Here is a 17873-nt window from a genome sequence, read left to right as displayed (position 1 = left end):
AGGTACCGCGTCCGATCGCAAGGAAAACCTGACCTGGGAAGCCAATTTCCAATTAGATTAGTACGACATATAAGAGACTCAAGAGAAATGTGTGAAAATGATTTTTTTTCCATTCACCGACTTTAATCAAGACTAGAAGGAATGACAACTTTTAAAAGTTACTAGCCGTAATGTCTGTTACATAATGTCGACAAATTTCAAACATCAGTGTTACCGTAAAATACATAGTCTGACAAGTATCAGTATATTAAACGTGAAGCGTGTTTATAACATTTCAAGATACGAAACGGACTACAAAAATTTTGTTTTCCTTAAGAGAGGGGTTTTCATCAATCAATATACTAAAAACACACCAGGATAATAAACCTATGCGAACCAATTAATTGTAGATTGTGATGTCTTGACAGTGAAAGCACTAACATCTCTTCTTTAACATTAAAACTAAACCACCACCTTGACAGTCTTAAGACTCATAGGGGTTGATTTTCAGACTGATATGATATAGTGTAATCACAAAACTTTCAAACGTCTTAAAAAATCACGATTAAACATTATTCTTCATTACGTAAAGTGCAGTAAAGGATAGATTTCGGAAAGATTTACAACTTAGTTGTTTTTAAATTTTACAATATGTATGCCTTAAAACAAGTATGTTAAACATAATTATGGTACATGTGCATCGCTAGATTGGTACAAATTTTGTTTGGTTGTTCCCTCTGCACATCTAGCAATCCTGGGACAATTTTACGGTCACCTGCAAGATGAAAAAACATCATGTAAGCTTACTTGTGGAAAGCAGACCTTTGTATTGAAATGCTGAAATGGATGGAAATCATATGATACCTTTCAAAGTTGTGTACTCTGTGTGGGATTGTTTACGAAGCAGGATCTTTTGAGTGATGGAGACAGAGGCGTCGGCTGTATTTCTTCAAACTTTATTACTACAGCTACGATGAACTACTGCTACAATAATATAATGTATCAGTGGGTGGATAAGTGACGACCAGATCCAGTGGTGAGCGATGTGCTCTGAGTATACGCATACGCATACACTAAACTGTACATAAACATATACTAAAGTAAAGTGGCTACTTCAGGCTGTGATATAGCTGATTTTGGCGGGAAAGTAAGAAGTGTCTTCGACTTTGTTTGGTTAGAGATGAGTCACAAGTCAGAAAGAATTAAAACTATCTGTAAACACAGGATATTAGGAAGGAACTGAAGAGATGACAATCTGTCTTCATTGTCAAAGAATTAAAAAAGTAGCTATCTTTGTATAACGTTTCTCAACATTCTCCCGCCCGACAGAAAAGGTATCAAGTCTAAAATTAGAAAAATCATCGTAAAACTAAAACTCGAGAAAAAATGCAGAAAATGAAAGTAATTGAAATATGGAGTAAAATGACTAGATATCATATAGTGAGTATATATGAGTATGTAGGGTCCATTAAAAAGTGTCCAATATATCTTGTCCGATATATAGAGTTCACATAGTGTTCAGGTCTTGTATCCTACAAACAGGCAATGGCTGCTGCTGTAAGTGTAAAACGTCGTTGACCTTTACTAGGATCAGACAGAATTGTGTCCGTGTCATTGTTGCTGCTTGGTAACAATGTAGAAGTGTCTGCCTTCACTTCGAGGGGATAAAGTTTCACAATAGGACGATTAGTGAGTCCGGTCGTAGTCTTGATTTCCGCAGATCGTATCATTCCATCTTTTCCGTAGTTTAATTTCTCCACGATGGCTAATGGCCATCACATTCGTCGTTCAGTGTCACTGTGTATTAGAGCAACATCCTTGACCTGTTTCCGTTGTCGGTAGTTCCGTTTAATTTGTGATGTTCACGCAAAGCAGGTAGATATTCTGAAAACCATCGACGCCAGAATTGTTCTTGTAATTGAGCAATGGGTACGTACCGTTTGTTCAAGTTACTGCGATTTCCATAGGTTGGGTCTGAAAGTTCGTCGTCGTACTGTGGGTGTGGTACGCCTGTAAGTGGCAGTCCTTGCAGAAGGTGAGACGGTGATAGGGGCGTCGTGTCTTCAGAATCCTTTAACAAGTAGGTAAGAGGTCGGTCGTTCAACGTGGTTTCAATCTCTGTAACAATAGTGTTCAATTCGTCGAATGTAACGAAGGCACCACCGAGTACTTTCTTTATCGCGTTTTTAGTCAGTCCGATCATGCGTTCCCGGAAACCTCCGAACCGTGGGGCGCGTTTAGGTATGAAGGACCAGTGTACGCGTCGATTAGCTAAATAGCGTTTCACATCTGGCGCGTGGAATAATTTCCGTATTTCATCCGCGGCGGATAAATAAGTAGAGGCGTTGTCCGAAATCATCTTCGAGGACACATAGTTCTAATTCTTTCTGTGACTCATCTCTAACCAATCAAAGTCGAAGACACTTCTTACTTTCCCGCCAAAATCGGCTATATCACAGCCTGAATTAGCCACTTTACTTTAGTATATGTTTATATACAGTTTAGTGTATGCGTATGCGTATACTCAGAGCAAATCGCTCACCACTGGATCTGGTCGTCACTTATCCATCCACTGATACATTATGTTATTGTAGCAGTAGTTCATCGTAGCTGTAGTAATAAAGTTTGAAGAAATACAGCCGACGCATCTGTCTCCATCACTCAAAAGATCCTGTTTCGTAAACAATCCCACACATTGTTTTTTGGTTCCGAGACCGGGATATTAGGAAGAAACTGAAGAGATGACAATCTGTATTCATTTTCAAGGAATTAAGGAGTAGCTCTCATTGTATAACGTTTCTCAAAATACTCTTTATTTGTAAAACACTACCAAACCATTTTGATCATTTTTCAATGACTATCTTATATATTGTACAGAGCAATCAGGAACGAGGGAGTCATTTAAACGAACTTTTCTGGTAGGCTTCTGTTTATGAATGCGAACGGCAACTGAAGAAAGAACAAGCATTATTCTATTTGGAATGAATGCAAATTCATGAAATATGCTTTGGTCGGTGTACACTACAGGAGCTTGCCCTGTTTTGTCTCCCCTCGCGCATAAAGATACATTCTATTCCTTGACTATATTTATTGACCCTTATAATTGCTATTGAAAATTACATTTCATAATCGTAATTGATGTACATGATTTTGACGTGTCAATAATTACTCCTGCCCTTTCATAGATCTAAGCTGAAATCACCTTGATAGATAAAACTCCAGCACATCTTTTAAGCAAATAATTCTTTTCGACAGCGTGTGAGATGATCTGAGATCAGCAAGTACATATAGCATCCACATGTATTGATTACGCAATAAAGCACACCAAGTGACGGTATACCACGAGATTTTGACCAGCTCCGAAGACATATGTGCACAAGCGATAGCGAGTTCATATATGAAGTGTACTAGTCAAAATCGAGTGGTATACCGTCGCTTGGTGAGATTTATTGATATTATATTATAACAGTATATTAAAATTCTGGCGTGGAACATCAAATAATGGATTTTTTGCTCACGTGCTAACACACGTGAGCATATGTCGCAGCGATGTATGTCTGTCTGCCTGTCAGTCTGTGTGTTGGTCCGTTATCTCAAAAACAGCTGATCAGATCAGAATCAAATATGGTACATAGATTCAATTGGCAAATGGCGAGAACTGATTAGTTTTTGGTGGGTGTGGCATGCATACTTTTTGCTCATTTAATTGATGATTTTAGAAAAAACTGATGTACATTAAAAATGACTGCATACAATTTGATGAGATTTACTACAAATGTTGATCAAACCAAGTTGTATCAGCAGTGGCAACCATTCAGGGATGACATGAAAGATAGTTGCTAATTTGCATATTTAAATAACTTTCCTAATTAGGGATATATATCTAATTTTACTTGGTCAAAATTGACCAAATTTAGTATGTATATTGAAGATACTATGATTTAACATTATTGAAAGTCATTGAGCATTTTAACTTCACCCGATTCCTAATTTGCATATTTAATGAACTTTTCTAAATAGGGATATATATTTGAATTGACTGGACCAAAGTTGATGAAACTTGCTACATGTATTGAAGATACTATGATACAACATTTTTGAAAGTCATTAAGCATTTTTACTTCATCCGATTCCGACTTCGCATATTTAATGAACTTTCCAAATTAGGGATATATATCTGATTTGACTTGATCAAAATAGACCAAATTTGGTATCTATATTGAAGATACTATGATTTAAATCATTGAAAGTCACTAAGCATTTTGACTTCACCCGATTCCTAATTTATATATTATATATATATATATATATATATATATATATATATATATATATATATATATATATAGGTATATCATATAAAATTAAGCACATTGTCCCTGAACCAATATTGTTACTACTTTATAATTGTTTCATTTTATCACATATCTCTTATTCGTTAGAAGTTTGGGGGAACACTTACGGGGAACACTTACGCAATTTACCTTAAACCTATACATCTTACCCAAAAACGAATAGTACGTATTCTTAAAAACTCCAACAGATTTTAGCACACACAACCATAGTTTCATGAGTTGGAAATTCTTGATGTTTTTAAAGCATATACTTATCAAACTGTACTTTTTGTTTATGATAATATAAGTGTAAATTTTCCTTTAGAAATTCCTTGTTACTTTCCAAGCATTCAACATCTGTATCCTACTCGGTCGAAAGACAAGGGAAATCTTCTCATTCCTAAATATACCACTAATATAGGACAGTGTTCAATGAAATACTCTGGTGTTATACTCTAGAACCAAATCCCATAAGGTATAAGATCGTTGAGATCTAAGTCAAAAGTTAAAAGAGACCTGAAACGTCATCTCTTGTTTATCTTGTTTATCTTGTCTCTCATGTATATTTTCTACGACACAAAGTTTTATAATTTATGTACTTATATTGACATAGAATTTATTTCAAATATCGAGGATAGGTCACAATGTTCAACATGACGCCCTATGGCAAAATGATAGATTCAGCGATTGTGAATGGTAGAGGGCTGGACTCGATTAGTATGATACTATTTTCTAGTCCCAACCCAATTTACTAATCCTTAATGTGTGGGTATTTTTTCTCTTTCCTTTCTGTTCTATTTGGAAAATAAAATATCCTTATCCTTAATTTGCATATTTAATGAACGTATCTAATTAGGGATATTTACTTAAATTGACTTGACAAAAGTTGACAAAACTTGCTACGTATATTGAAGACACTATGATACAACATTATTGAAAATCATTAAGCATTTTTACTTCAGCCAATTCATAAGTTACATATCTAATAAACTTTGCTAATTAGGGATATATATCTGAATGGACTGGACCAAAGTTGATGAAACATATATTAAAGATACTATGATCCAATATTATTGAAAGTCATTAAGCATTTTTTCTCCGGCCAATTCCTAATTTGCATTTTCAATGATCTTTTCTAATTATGGATATATACTGGGATTTACTTGACCAAAGTTGGCAAAACATGCTATGTACATTGATGATTATATCGGGTTAAAACAATATCGAAAGTCATTTCACATTTTCATTTCAGGTAATTTATAATTTGCATATCTAATGAGCTTTCACAGTTCGGCATATATTACTTGAAGGATTTGGCCAAAGGTAATTACACTTGCTATATAAAGTAGTGATACAACGACAGCAGTCAAATATTTTTATTTCAGCTAATTACATATTTGTACTTCATGACCTTTTAGAATTAAGCGGCGGTGAACATTGTTCATTATGTTGATCATAATACTTTCAATGAAGTTGCAAACATGTGGCAAAGGTTCAAATTTACACATGACTGCAATATATAATGGAACACGTGAGCATTTTCAGTTCATATCTGGTTACTCAAGCTGAGAGCTCACGCGTATGCCAACCATGGTATATCGCCAATATACCACGGTTCTTTTCGCTTCTCGACCAATCAGATGGCTGTACTTGCGCCATCGATATACTGGTATGATATAACTTGTAGTATAACATATCAATTATTCAAGTCACTTACTGTCTTGGTTTTGGTATATTCCCGTAGACCACATTCGCCGCTGCAAAATTGAAAAAATAACCATGTTTTTATTGCTACAATTGCAGGAGCATTGTTTTGTATAGTTTTCGACAATTGACAGTGCTGCTGTCTGCCTTATAGAGAACCTTCGGTACCTAGGTGGTTCATAGAGTAGAACAGAATTGTAGACGATTCACTTGCTTAAAACACAATGCTTACGAAGGTCAATATTTCGGTGATTTTACATTTTACAAATATAAATAAATGTTAGGGCCATTCGATGGTTGTAAATTGTGACCAAGTTATCCCGAGGACACCCAAATTCCTGGTGAACAAGTCATGTTAACAAAAAAACCCATCGAGTTCTGGAGTGTTCTGCCGATTGAAAAAATTGATGCAAACAAAATTGTCGTATGCAGAGGCGCTGCTCAATTAATGTATGGTAGTGCCAGTGAGAGTTTGCCAAGATCATAACTCCCATTGCAATGGGATGATGTCAACACTGCAGCTTGATAAGACATGAAAATATGTGTCTGTAAGCTTACTCTATCTATAGTGAACCGGCTGACCAACCCTTCTGCTTTTGAAAGCCGCGCTCGATTTTACAAAATCATTGTTTGCTTATGGTCCCAGATGTTTGATCTGAACTCTAGCAAAAATATTACAAATGGAAATTTTAGAGTAATCTGTCTGTTTTTCAGACACACATAGTACGCTTTCTGGATATGGTTCCACGGTGCAAGATGAACATATTCATAGACAATAGGTTGTTGATATTAGCGTTTTCCCATAATTCTCTCTTTAGTAGCGACCTTTCATGTTCTGTCATTTTGAAAAGAGAGCAGAGGCATTGAAGGCTAATGTGGCATGCGAAGGATAGAGAAACTCCTCTTATTCTGTCAACTTTATTTAAATGCTGATTCGTGTGTGTACCACTCCGGTGAGAGCAGAGTGTCAGAGAAAATACTCGCCATGGCAACTCTCTTGTGAATCTGATCGTTATAGTATACAGCATATGAAAGGGGTTGAATACACATTGAAGACCCTTTTTTCCAAATGATACTTACCGGTCTCTACTATCACCCGACATTTTATTGCCGCCAAAAGGTGCCCCGAGTTGAAAAATGCTGTATGTGTTCACCCTGGAACAAATAAAACCCAATAATTAAGCAAAGCATTGGTCAGTGTAACATCATGCCGTACACTCACTCAAGAATGAATGTTTTAATGCTTCTAAATCTATCTTTACAGAAATGTTGGATAATGTCTAATGACATTAAAAGCGTTAGTTGTCATGCACTAAAACTAATGTAGTCATTTCAAAGGATTTTTGGAAATCTTTGACCAACATTTTACACTACGGTACAGTTGCCATGGGCTTTTTGTGGCAAAGTTTGAGTCTCCACCTGATGGGCTATCAATTGTGAAGTTATTGCACGCTCTAATGGGCGAAGACTCATGTTTGAATTTTTCTGTTCGCGCCACTTAGCAAGTCCAGGTCCATGAAAGGCTATGAAGAAACGCGATGAAGTTTTTATGAGATAAAAAAATCCCACTATATTGAAATTATTCTGAATTTATCAGCTTGTTTTTTGAATGATTTTAGTGTGCACTGTAGATGTAAGATCTACTCTAATATTTTGATATTTCTCATCTGATTAATGTTCCTTACTGATAAAAAGACTGATCCCCTTGTTACAAAGGACATTCACTTTGATATTATCAAGTCATATCAACACTTATAACCTTTATCGAATGACCAACAAGGCAAGACATCACAAACAAAACCATTAAATGATAATGATATTGACGTAGCAGTGTTAGAGGCTCTGATCATGCATGACGTCAACACATACAGGCTATGATATTAGTTTATATTTTACTTGCATGTAAATGATCATGTACTTGAGAGATATGTTTACGAAGACAGGGGAAGCAGAGGGGAAAAGGAAGAAGGGACGACATGGGGTAGTATGTAACATCTATTTATAAGAAATAACGGTGTTTCTATCTTTGAAGACTTTGAGCCAATACTCTGTTTCCATGTCTCGACGTACACTCCCTAGGTATTCCCCGAAGAAAGGCGGTTAGCAGTTACATCCTCTCATTGCGATGCATTATTCTATCTAGTAATCCAAAACTTCTCACAGACACACACGACGTGGAAGACACACATGTAATATTAACATGTTAACGTGTAGTACTTCATAGACTGCAAGTATGATTATTGACTATAAGGAAATTAAAACACGGCCCTAGCCTGATTGCTCTCCTGGGAAAAACTACTATACTTGCAATATCACCAGACATCAGATTTGTTTGCTTGTTGAATATTTAATTGGAACATATTTGGTAACAAAAGTAATACACTTATATTATCTTTAATACCAGTAATTCTAGAACACTACGTAATTTGGTCAGGGCTGGGATCTTTGTCGACTACCCAGGGTTAACGAGTCAGGGTATTCATTATTGTGTGAGACAGCTCCAAGAAACACGGACGCACAGTAAGTGAGACTACCCACAATTCCCTTGATTTGTGATCACTCAGACATTTTTTGCTAGAGGCCTTTTCAAGTTTATCAGTTTCTTAACAATTTTTAACTTACAATTTAAATTCAGGATTGTTTGTTAAAACTATGTTCCAAAATTATTGATTATGTTTAAAATTCAATAGAGTGAATTGAATAAGAAGTCGATGTTTGCAGGTGCTAAAAATTGCACACTTTTCAAGATAAAGTTATCAGCAACTAAGATGGTCTCATCACACCATCTGTCAGACATGCAAATTTCCTTTGTTACGAACATTAAAAAAAGTCAATATCCTTTCTTTTGCCAACACAGGTGCAACTTATTCCCTTTGTTTCCCTGAAAATATTGTATAGGGCTGTCAAAAATCTATGTCGAAAAAAATACAAAATTGCTATCTCTTCCGCTGAAAAGTGGTTGATCTTCTCATAATTCCCAGTGAGAAAACAGAAAATTATGATTATCAGAACTATGTTGCCAGGATTTTGAAATATAGACCGAGTTTTTCAGTGTACAGAAGAAATTTGCTTCCGTTCTGTGAGTGATCTCCGTGTGTACAGATCATGGGGAATGGTGGGTAGTCTCACTCACTATACACCAAACAATAGAGCATAAGAGCCAGAGTGCAAGATGTGCGCTTGTTTGCAAGATGGGGAAAATATAAAGAATGTGTAATGTGATATGGTGTTTGATCCAAACTTACCATACAGTTCCTGCATCAATGGAATTTGAGACTTTGATAACTTTATCAATATCCTTTGTGAAGACTGCTGCAGCAAGGCCATACTTTGTATTGTTGGCTCTCTCAATCACCTCGTCTATGCTTTTAAATTTTAAAATGCACTGAACTGGACCAAATATCTGTACGAGATCAACATAAAACAACGATAAAGCTCTCATTGTTTGTGTCACAGTGTTTTAAGAAATATCAAAATTACGATAATTTTATTTTTCAAATTTCAGTGAGCAATATTCAAAAAGGAGATAAGCCAATAACGTCTCCTGATTGCCCTTCGCAGGACACACTTTTCTTTATTTGAAGTAACTGAATCTGTTTAACTTTCATTGGTACAGATACACATAATTAAAACAACGATTAACGATAACGCCGTCATGTTCACTACACATATACTACATGTACATATATTGACCATATTTCATCAGGTAGCTTTGACCTCAAACGAATCGATTTCAAATACAATCGCGTGAGCTATGGCTGGGACCCTAGCAATAGTAAAGTAAAGTAAATTGGGTCATAGATATGTCATGTAATAATGTGAACAAGAAAGATGAACAATTTCCACGAAACTACAGAACATTTTTTGCGAGGGAAATGATATTTTGGAAAATGAGAGCAAAACACATTAAAAGCAAAATGTTCGGTATCGACAACTAAATAGAAATGGTTGATAATTTCTTGTTAAACAAACCCTGATTCATTCTTTCAAATATCGTGTAAAATCAAGTTGATTAGGCCAAGAAAAATAAAAATTTGTTTCTCATCCTAGACATATTTAAAAAATGATGCGGCGACGCGGTTTTTTACTCTCATTTTTTTTTCATTCTTCAATCAACAAAAACGCGGGAAAAACATGAAAACAACATGGGAATGCACGCAGAGATATAATGCACAGCCAGCGGTGTTATCGATTTTGTATAGCAACAGTTCTGCGGTTTGACTTTAAATGCAGCAATGCACAGTTTTGACAGCGTAATATAACAGTGACGTATGTGTACAGTTCTGAGTGGAATGTTAGTGTAAACTATTTTGTTCGCGGTTCTGTTTTATACAGCATTGTGTTATGCACTATCGTCGCGTATTTTTGTGTTTATTTTTATTTTATTTCTTCATGAGCAGAAAAAAGGTTGATGCTGTGGGTCTGAATTGAAGCGCGTGAGCATGAGAAACAAACTTTTATTTTTCTTGGCCTTAGTCAGTTTGCATTCTTAAATCCTTATATGTAGTTGGAAGGCTTTTCAAATTCTTCCATTGTTCCTTACCTCCTCTTGTGCGATTCTCATGTCATCTGTAACATCATAGAAGACAGTTGGCTGAACAAAATAACCGGTTTCACCATGACGACAACCCCCACATCCAAGTTTTGCACCTTCTTTTTTTCCGCTCTCTATTAGCTCCATAACTTTGTCAAACTGCCTTTTGTTAATCTGTAGAAAGACAGTGTCCTCAAAATGTGACTGATTTCACTTTGCTTCTCAGTATATATCACTGAGGCATGTTAACTCTCAGAATAAATCTGCACCAACATTGCGCCGGCGCATTTCAATCTACGCCGCAAGGCTGCGCTGCTAGATCATCAGATCGTCTCAATCGCTCCCGCCGATCAACTTGGCTTAATTTTGGGGAATTCGGAAACAAACGTACCAATTAATGAGCATTCAACTAGAGATTTTGCAAAACCTGGCTGTTGTTAGTGTATCTTGCGACCACTTTTCTTTCAAACATACTGTCATATCTGCGTACGAGTAGCTTGGATTACGACGAGCTTGATTTTACATGACACGTCTTTGCAGCCATTTTTCAAGGCAATTAACACGGCTCAAAACACGCATATCGCAGATTTAACCCATTAGGCCCATTTTGTAACGGTTAGCAGGAAAAACCGATACAACTTTTCAAACAAGCCCAGCTGCAAATAAAAATAGTAAGTAACCAATTTTTTGAGTGTCAATCTTTAAACCCTTGCCATTTTGGAATGAGAAAAGATAATGCCAAATAAAATAGTCGTTGTTTTCTTCATATACTCTTCTTTTAAGTGAAATATTAAATTTCAGAAAATAGAGTCAAGTTTTTGACTTAAATTAATGTTAAACATTAATACCAAAATTGAGGTTTTTTTACCCCAATATACACCCACTTCACCCTTCGAGTTAACTACCGCTACAATACTCAACTTTACAAAAACAACTTTCCCATAGCCGTATAACTTTCTATAGGGGAGGTTAATGAGAAAGGACGTCATTTTTTTGAAGAGCGCCGCCATCGGCTCATGCGGACAGGTTTTTGCTTGACTTGGAATCACGTCCGATTCTGAATCAACAACTGGCTGAAAACATGTTTCACATGCGCAAATCGCAAGACAGAAAGACAACCTTGTAAACAGTAAAAACCCGGTGAAATTCTGTCATTTCGTTCGTAAATTACATATTTTTGAAAATCGCTCTCAAAAATTTGTGATTTTCCGAAGTTTTCTGGGCATTTCTTCTGTCCTTTTTAGAGGACATGGAGAAATTGAATGAGATTTTCCATGTTGAAACCGCTAATTTTCCCAGATACCTAAATACATCACCTAACATTTCCACCCACAACCAAGTCGGGAACGCGACTATAAATGAGGGAACGGGATTTTATGCATAGCCTATTTTCCGTCTTTTGACACATAGGATTGGCTTAGTTGTCCTAGAAAATGGAGGAGGTGAGCGGTGACAGACCCACTGAGGAGAAGCATACCTCCATGCTGACACGTCAATGCCGTGTGTGTGGCACTCAAGACCTAAAAAACCTGCAAATATCAACTTATATGCCAATGAACTCATGAAGGTGTGCCGTGCCACCACAATGTTGATCACGCCCGTCCAGGCCTTACCGACACCCCGACCCCCCCCCCCCCCCCATGGCAGTACGTAGGTACGCGTACGGCATATCGTCGGCATACCACCACAAAATTACCTCTGAAAACAGTTTCACGCTGCACAATTCGATGACCTTCTGCTGGGAAGTAGTTATCCGATTGCTGCAGTCTTTTTGTTGAGGTTTTTCGTTTGTTCTCTATTGCCTTTATCAATGGGACAACGCGAAATATTTGCCGTCGCTAGCCATTGTTTACGTTTATTGATTTTGAAATTCGCTGGATATTGCGGGGTCAAGTCAGGTCGTAAGCCATGAGCGCATGAGCTCCAAATTTACCCAGCAGCCTCGGCGAAAAGTTATACGGCCATAGGGCTCTATGGGGAAAGTTGTCTGTGCTTTAGAGTCTCTGCGTTTTGAACATATATAATATGAGGGGGTTTTCATGTCATCTTTAATGAGAAATATTGCTTTGAAAAAAAACTGTGTTGGCATCATGCAGCTCAACCTTAACTAAGAACTCTATATTTATTCCGAAAGGATATTGTATAAAATGTACATGTGATTGATTTAAACAATATCACACTCTCTTTCTGAAAATTCACGTGACATGATACTTTTTCTCTTTCTTTGCGGCAGGACACTTCTGAAAGTTGATAGTTAAGTAGCTCTGATCTGCTGTAAACTCAGCAAAATTAATATGCACAGGGATTTCTAAGGACATACGGTACTTGCTTTGGTCAAATGACAAGGATATAAACATCTCACCTGAGGACCCGATTCAGCATCGGTATTCACCAAAGGATTTCCTATTGATCTGGCTTTGGCTTTTTCTATACTGCGTTTCACAAATTCATCATAGATTTCCTCTTGAACAAATGTGCGAGAAGCAGCACAGCAAATCCTGCCCGTGTTGAAGAACAGCGCATCATGACCCATTAACACAGCCTCGTCCGCTGAGATAAAAAAAAACCAAAAGTCAAGTGAAGTTTACTATTATGGACAGCCGTAAACTCTCTCTTTGAAGAAAATAACATCATAACACTTTCTTCGAGTACCTCAGTATAAAAGAAACGACGCACTTACTCAGTAAGGGTTACTAAAATTGTTTTGTAATGCAAGTGCCAAAAAGATGGTCTACGCAGCGGTCCAGAGTTCGAGGCCAATTTGTTGCCACTAAGGGGGAAACCGTGGTGATGAACAAAATCAATCGTAACATAACCGCTTATAGGTCTTGAGTAAGTTTGGAAACGTTTTACTATCACCTCAACCTTCAAAATCGTCGATTCATCTAAAGGACCAGTAGCTGTTCATCGGTAATTTCTGAGGAATGCTATTTTTCATTCTATGCCAAAAATAATTACTTGTTCTACTCCCAAAAGCATGTTGAGATACACAGTATTTAGCTTGTCTATTCAATCTACACATGTATATACTTTTTTTATATTCATCCTCCGACAGGCGAACCCAGTTACAGGATGAGGTACCCACAATTTACTCACAACCCAATGGAGCAATGGGGGAGTAGAGAGCCTTGCTCAGGGGTACTACACCGTGCTAGAGTCTCGAACTCAGCGTCCTCTGATAGTTAGTCTTTTAATCTGGACCTACCGGGTCTCGAACCGTGTCTCGAACTGCATTGCTATTGTTGATAAGTTAAATATTGCCCGGACTCTAATTCAAATGTGAACATAGCATTGTATTGTCCAGTTATTGAGCTATGCTGGCAAGCTAGGCAGTAGGTGTTTCAACATGTGTCTTGCGATTGGCATACAATACCAAAATTATAGTGAAAAAAACGTAGTCAAAGGTGGAGCTACAGGCCCTTTAGCCAGTACTTAAGAGTATAATTATAATTTAAATCAACGTAAAAACAAGATCTAGGAGATAGAAATACGTCATACGTACGGTCTCTGGTGTCCGCAAATATGATAATTGGAGATTTGCCGCCTAGCTGTAATGCCACACGTTTGAGATTACTCATTGCAGAAGCGATCTTCACTTTCTTGCCAACCTAATGAGTTGATTGAGTTTTAGAGGCTTAAGTAACGACAGTAAGATGATCAAAATGAAGAACCTACAGTGAAGAGCTCATAATAATACTGAAAAAGAAATAGCTTATAGAAGGAGTATAAAATTTCAACAAAACCTGGTCTAAGGTCAAGACCTTGTCTACATCAAATGATCATTTTTGAGGTATAGCCGCCAGTGTGTTCGGTGTTGAAATTGGTTTCAAGAAGGGTATGCCCTTAGGCTGAATTCACAAACACTTCTGAATGGGGCAAGATAATCCCCCAACATTCCTCGATTTTTTCCAAATGTCCAACAAACAAACTGAAAACGCATCAAATGCCCGCCTTACGACTTGAAATCTTTTGAAATCTCCCCTTAAAAATAGAATAGGCCTGATTGGGGAATGAACGATTTTTCGGTCGGAAGGAAAGCGTTGTTTTGACATATTTTCTGTTACAGGAAACTAGTAAAACACTCAGAAAAAACAACGATCACATGAACAAGGCATGGGAACAGGATGACTTCCCTCACACATCAGGACAACCGAACATAATTAACATAATTGTAAAAAAGAACAGTAACTGTGGACATTAACTTTGGACAACTTTTCAGTATGTTTTGTTCTGTTTATTAACTGGTGTTTCTTATTCTATCCCTCACACATCACTAGAATAAAACAATGTTCTGTTTTGCAAAATACTCTGAATATGTATAAAAAGACGGTAAACATTATAATAGATTACAAATGAATTCCAGTCTGGTCTTGAGTTCAATTTTAAATAATAACAATGCTGGCTCTACACATATGGCATATTGATGAGCTAAAAACTGAACTTTTCATCACGCTTTGGGGAGTAGAACAAGAAACTGCAGTAGATGCACAGAACAAAACCACAAAAACTTAACCGAAAGTTACAGTAATAGAGTAATGTCACTCTTGGGTTATGTCAATGGCCCATTCTCACCCATAAATCTGAGTTGTGACTGAAAGGCCAGTCAGAGTGTGTAAAGTATTCCATTTGTGTCCTATTAAAAGTGACCGAGTGTGACTACTGACATTCCAATGCGGAAAGGGATCTCACAAAGTGTACAGTATGAATAGTAGCACTTTCACTCAAGAGATTCTACGAAAAGGATTCTTGACGACAATATTTGACGGTATTATAGTGGCATAGATTTTCGTCCTGCTAGTTTTAAATAATAACTAAATACCTCAGTAATGACTTAGGGAATACAGACAAATTAAGGACAACCTGACTGATGTGAATTGCACCTCAACGCAAATTATGTTCTTTCCCAATTAGCTGTATCTTTTTTGCATTTTGCTTACCAAAAGTCACCATCCTATCTTCGGAGAGATGTGATGTTCCATTATTTAGCAGACTTTGATAATACTAATATTTCAATCAATAGTGGTGGATTCCCTCTATAAAATAAGGGCGCTTATGGGATTTTTGTCGCGCTTATTGTTGACGTGCAACTCTAAAATTTTTCGATCGTTAAAATCTATGTTTGTGCGTTTGTTCGCAAATTTTTACATTTTACATAAGTTCCATTTTATTTCAAAACATCTGATCTAACAAAAACCCAAAAGTTACATCTAATTGGGCCTTAATATAATTGAGACGCATATTAGGCAGCTAGCTGAGTTGTGGCCACGGGCACACTACGGCCTTCCATTGAATGAACGAGTCTCCGAGAAAAAAACACCGACTTATATCTGCATAGTGATTCTTGTTGAACATTGCAATTTACAATAGAAATAAATTGGGCATAGTTGTTTACTTTTCCTTTTGTCCCACATAGGCATTATTGCACCTCATAACAAAATAATATTTTTACGAAATATCCAATTCTTGGCTAATATTCAAGCAACCATCTTAATTGAAAGGATGACTAGTTGGGAAACGAAAACAGCACTGAAAATTACTTGAACATTATTTGTTCTGAGGTTGTTTGCACCAGATGAATCATATACTACGTCTCTATTGATACCACAGAATGGGTTCCACATTGTTTACCGTGATCGAGAAATATGATGAAGAGATACCTCAATAGTTCCAGTGAAGAACAGTTTATCCACATCCATGTGTTCTGCAATGGCAGCACCAGCTGTCGAGCCATATCCTGGTAAAACGTTGACAACACCAGGAGGAAATCCAGCCTTGTGACAGAAACCACAGAAGAAACTGATGAATTAGTCAGCAAATGCTCTGTTTTGTATGTGTGCAGTGACTATGTTTCACAAGAAAATGATATTGTTGGTTTATTTGTCCTACGGCTTGAGAAAAAAAGAAACTAAGAAGTGTAATTAATCTTCATGTCATCTCCAAAGCAGCATATGTAAAATGATTTTCTACAGATTACGAATTTCATCATGCCAGAGGAAACCATTTCATTCGATGTTTAATTGTCGCGTACGACAGGATTCTCTCAGCTTCAGCAAATCAAGTGGCTCTATTCAGGCAAAGTATATTATGATGAAATCTGAAAGTACAGTACCTCTAAAACTAAAGATGCAACATATAATGCAGTGAGTGGTGTTTCCTCTGATGGCTTCAATATGACTGTATTGCCACATGCTAAAGCTTGACTAATCTTCCAAATCGTAATTCCCAAGGGGAAGTTCCACGGTAAGAGCGCTCCACAAACACCAATTGGTTCAGTACGAGTGTAACTCAAATACGGACCATCTGTGATCAAGATTGAATTGTGCAACGTAAAATTTGCAAAGTATAAAATTTATTGATTCGTACATATTTACCATAATCGTACATATTTACCATTAAATCATATATGAATATATATATATATATATATATATTGTTACGACAGAAACGCCCTCTATAGTTTTTTTTTCTTGTGACCATGTGACATAGTTGGATCCTTTTGTTTTCTTTTGCTTATCTGCGTGACCAGGTGATGATAAATAATGTATTTTTGCAGTTTGTTTGCGTGACCAGGTGTTGTGAATAAATTATTTCTTTTGCCGTATATAAACCTTTACACGTGCCACGTGTAGAGCGTCGTCGGATATCCACGTCCACGGAGCGGAGCCTCTCAGTTTTGAAGACAGAGCCCGGTTTTGACTGGCTTTTGTCTGAGTCGACTTGCTGGTGCTGAAAACTATGACTGCGTTCTGGAAATAACTTTGTGTAGCTGTAGACGTCTAAAGAAGTTCTAGTAACTTGCCTGTGAGTACATCCTGTAATTAAGAAACGTCTTAGTGGTAAGAGTTTCTTGTTGTGACTTCCACGTGGATTATTGTCTGAACTTGTGCGTCAAACTGCTGAATATTGTCTGAACCTGTTTGTCCAGCTCTGTGGCTGTTTCCCGTGGACTGACGCGTCGCGGAACGGAGTGGGCACTGAGAACCAGCGTGACTACAGTGAGGAGAGAGCTCTCGTCGTCGGGTCTGTGAACATTCTGTTAATTTTCTAAAGTTTAAACAAGTTTTTTTGTTCATACCTGGTCACGCTCGTAGTACAAATAATTTCAATATTGTAAATAGTTGTTTCTTTTGCTGTCATTGCGAGACACTCTGTGATTAAATAAGGATAAGACATTTTTAACCATATTATTGTGTATAGTTTCCTTTGTTTGACCATCTTTTGTTGCGGCCAGCGGGTCTGTTTGGAGTCGTTTCACTTGTTTAAAAAAAGCATTAGACGACCACATTCATTTTTGCCTTGTCGACTGCTCGTGGTCGTAACAA

At 37.0% G+C, this 17873-nt stretch overlaps 1 protein-coding gene across 1 annotated transcript in view; it reads right to left on the bottom strand.

The window, feature by feature from the left end:
* Window positions 1–98: 98 nt before the first annotated feature.
* The window catches only part of LOC139126128 (aldehyde dehydrogenase 1A1-like), a 43637-nt gene continuing 25862 nt past the window's right edge, over window positions 99–17873 (bottom strand). The window contains exons 5-13 of the mRNA XM_070692178.1: window positions 16661–16851; window positions 16209–16322; window positions 14054–14159; window positions 12914–13101; window positions 10561–10725; window positions 9263–9420; window positions 7098–7172; window positions 6031–6070; window positions 99–754 (exon numbers count right to left, since the gene is read on the bottom strand). Coding sequence (XP_070548279.1) covers window positions 725–754; window positions 6031–6070; window positions 7098–7172; window positions 9263–9420; window positions 10561–10725; window positions 12914–13101; window positions 14054–14159; window positions 16209–16322; window positions 16661–16851 — 1067 coding nt within the window. The 3' untranslated portion in view covers window positions 99–724. The remainder of the gene's footprint in view (window positions 755–6030; window positions 6071–7097; window positions 7173–9262; window positions 9421–10560; window positions 10726–12913; window positions 13102–14053; window positions 14160–16208; window positions 16323–16660; window positions 16852–17873) is intronic.

Source organism: Ptychodera flava (assembly GCF_041260155.1).
Source record: "Ptychodera flava strain L36383 chromosome 3 unlocalized genomic scaffold, AS_Pfla_20210202 Scaffold_26__1_contigs__length_13983176_pilon, whole genome shotgun sequence".
Taxonomy (NCBI): Eukaryota; Metazoa; Hemichordata; class Enteropneusta; family Ptychoderidae; genus Ptychodera; species Ptychodera flava.
The sequence above is the reverse complement of the archived record's forward strand: the minus strand, read 5'-3'. Positions and strand labels throughout refer to the sequence as shown.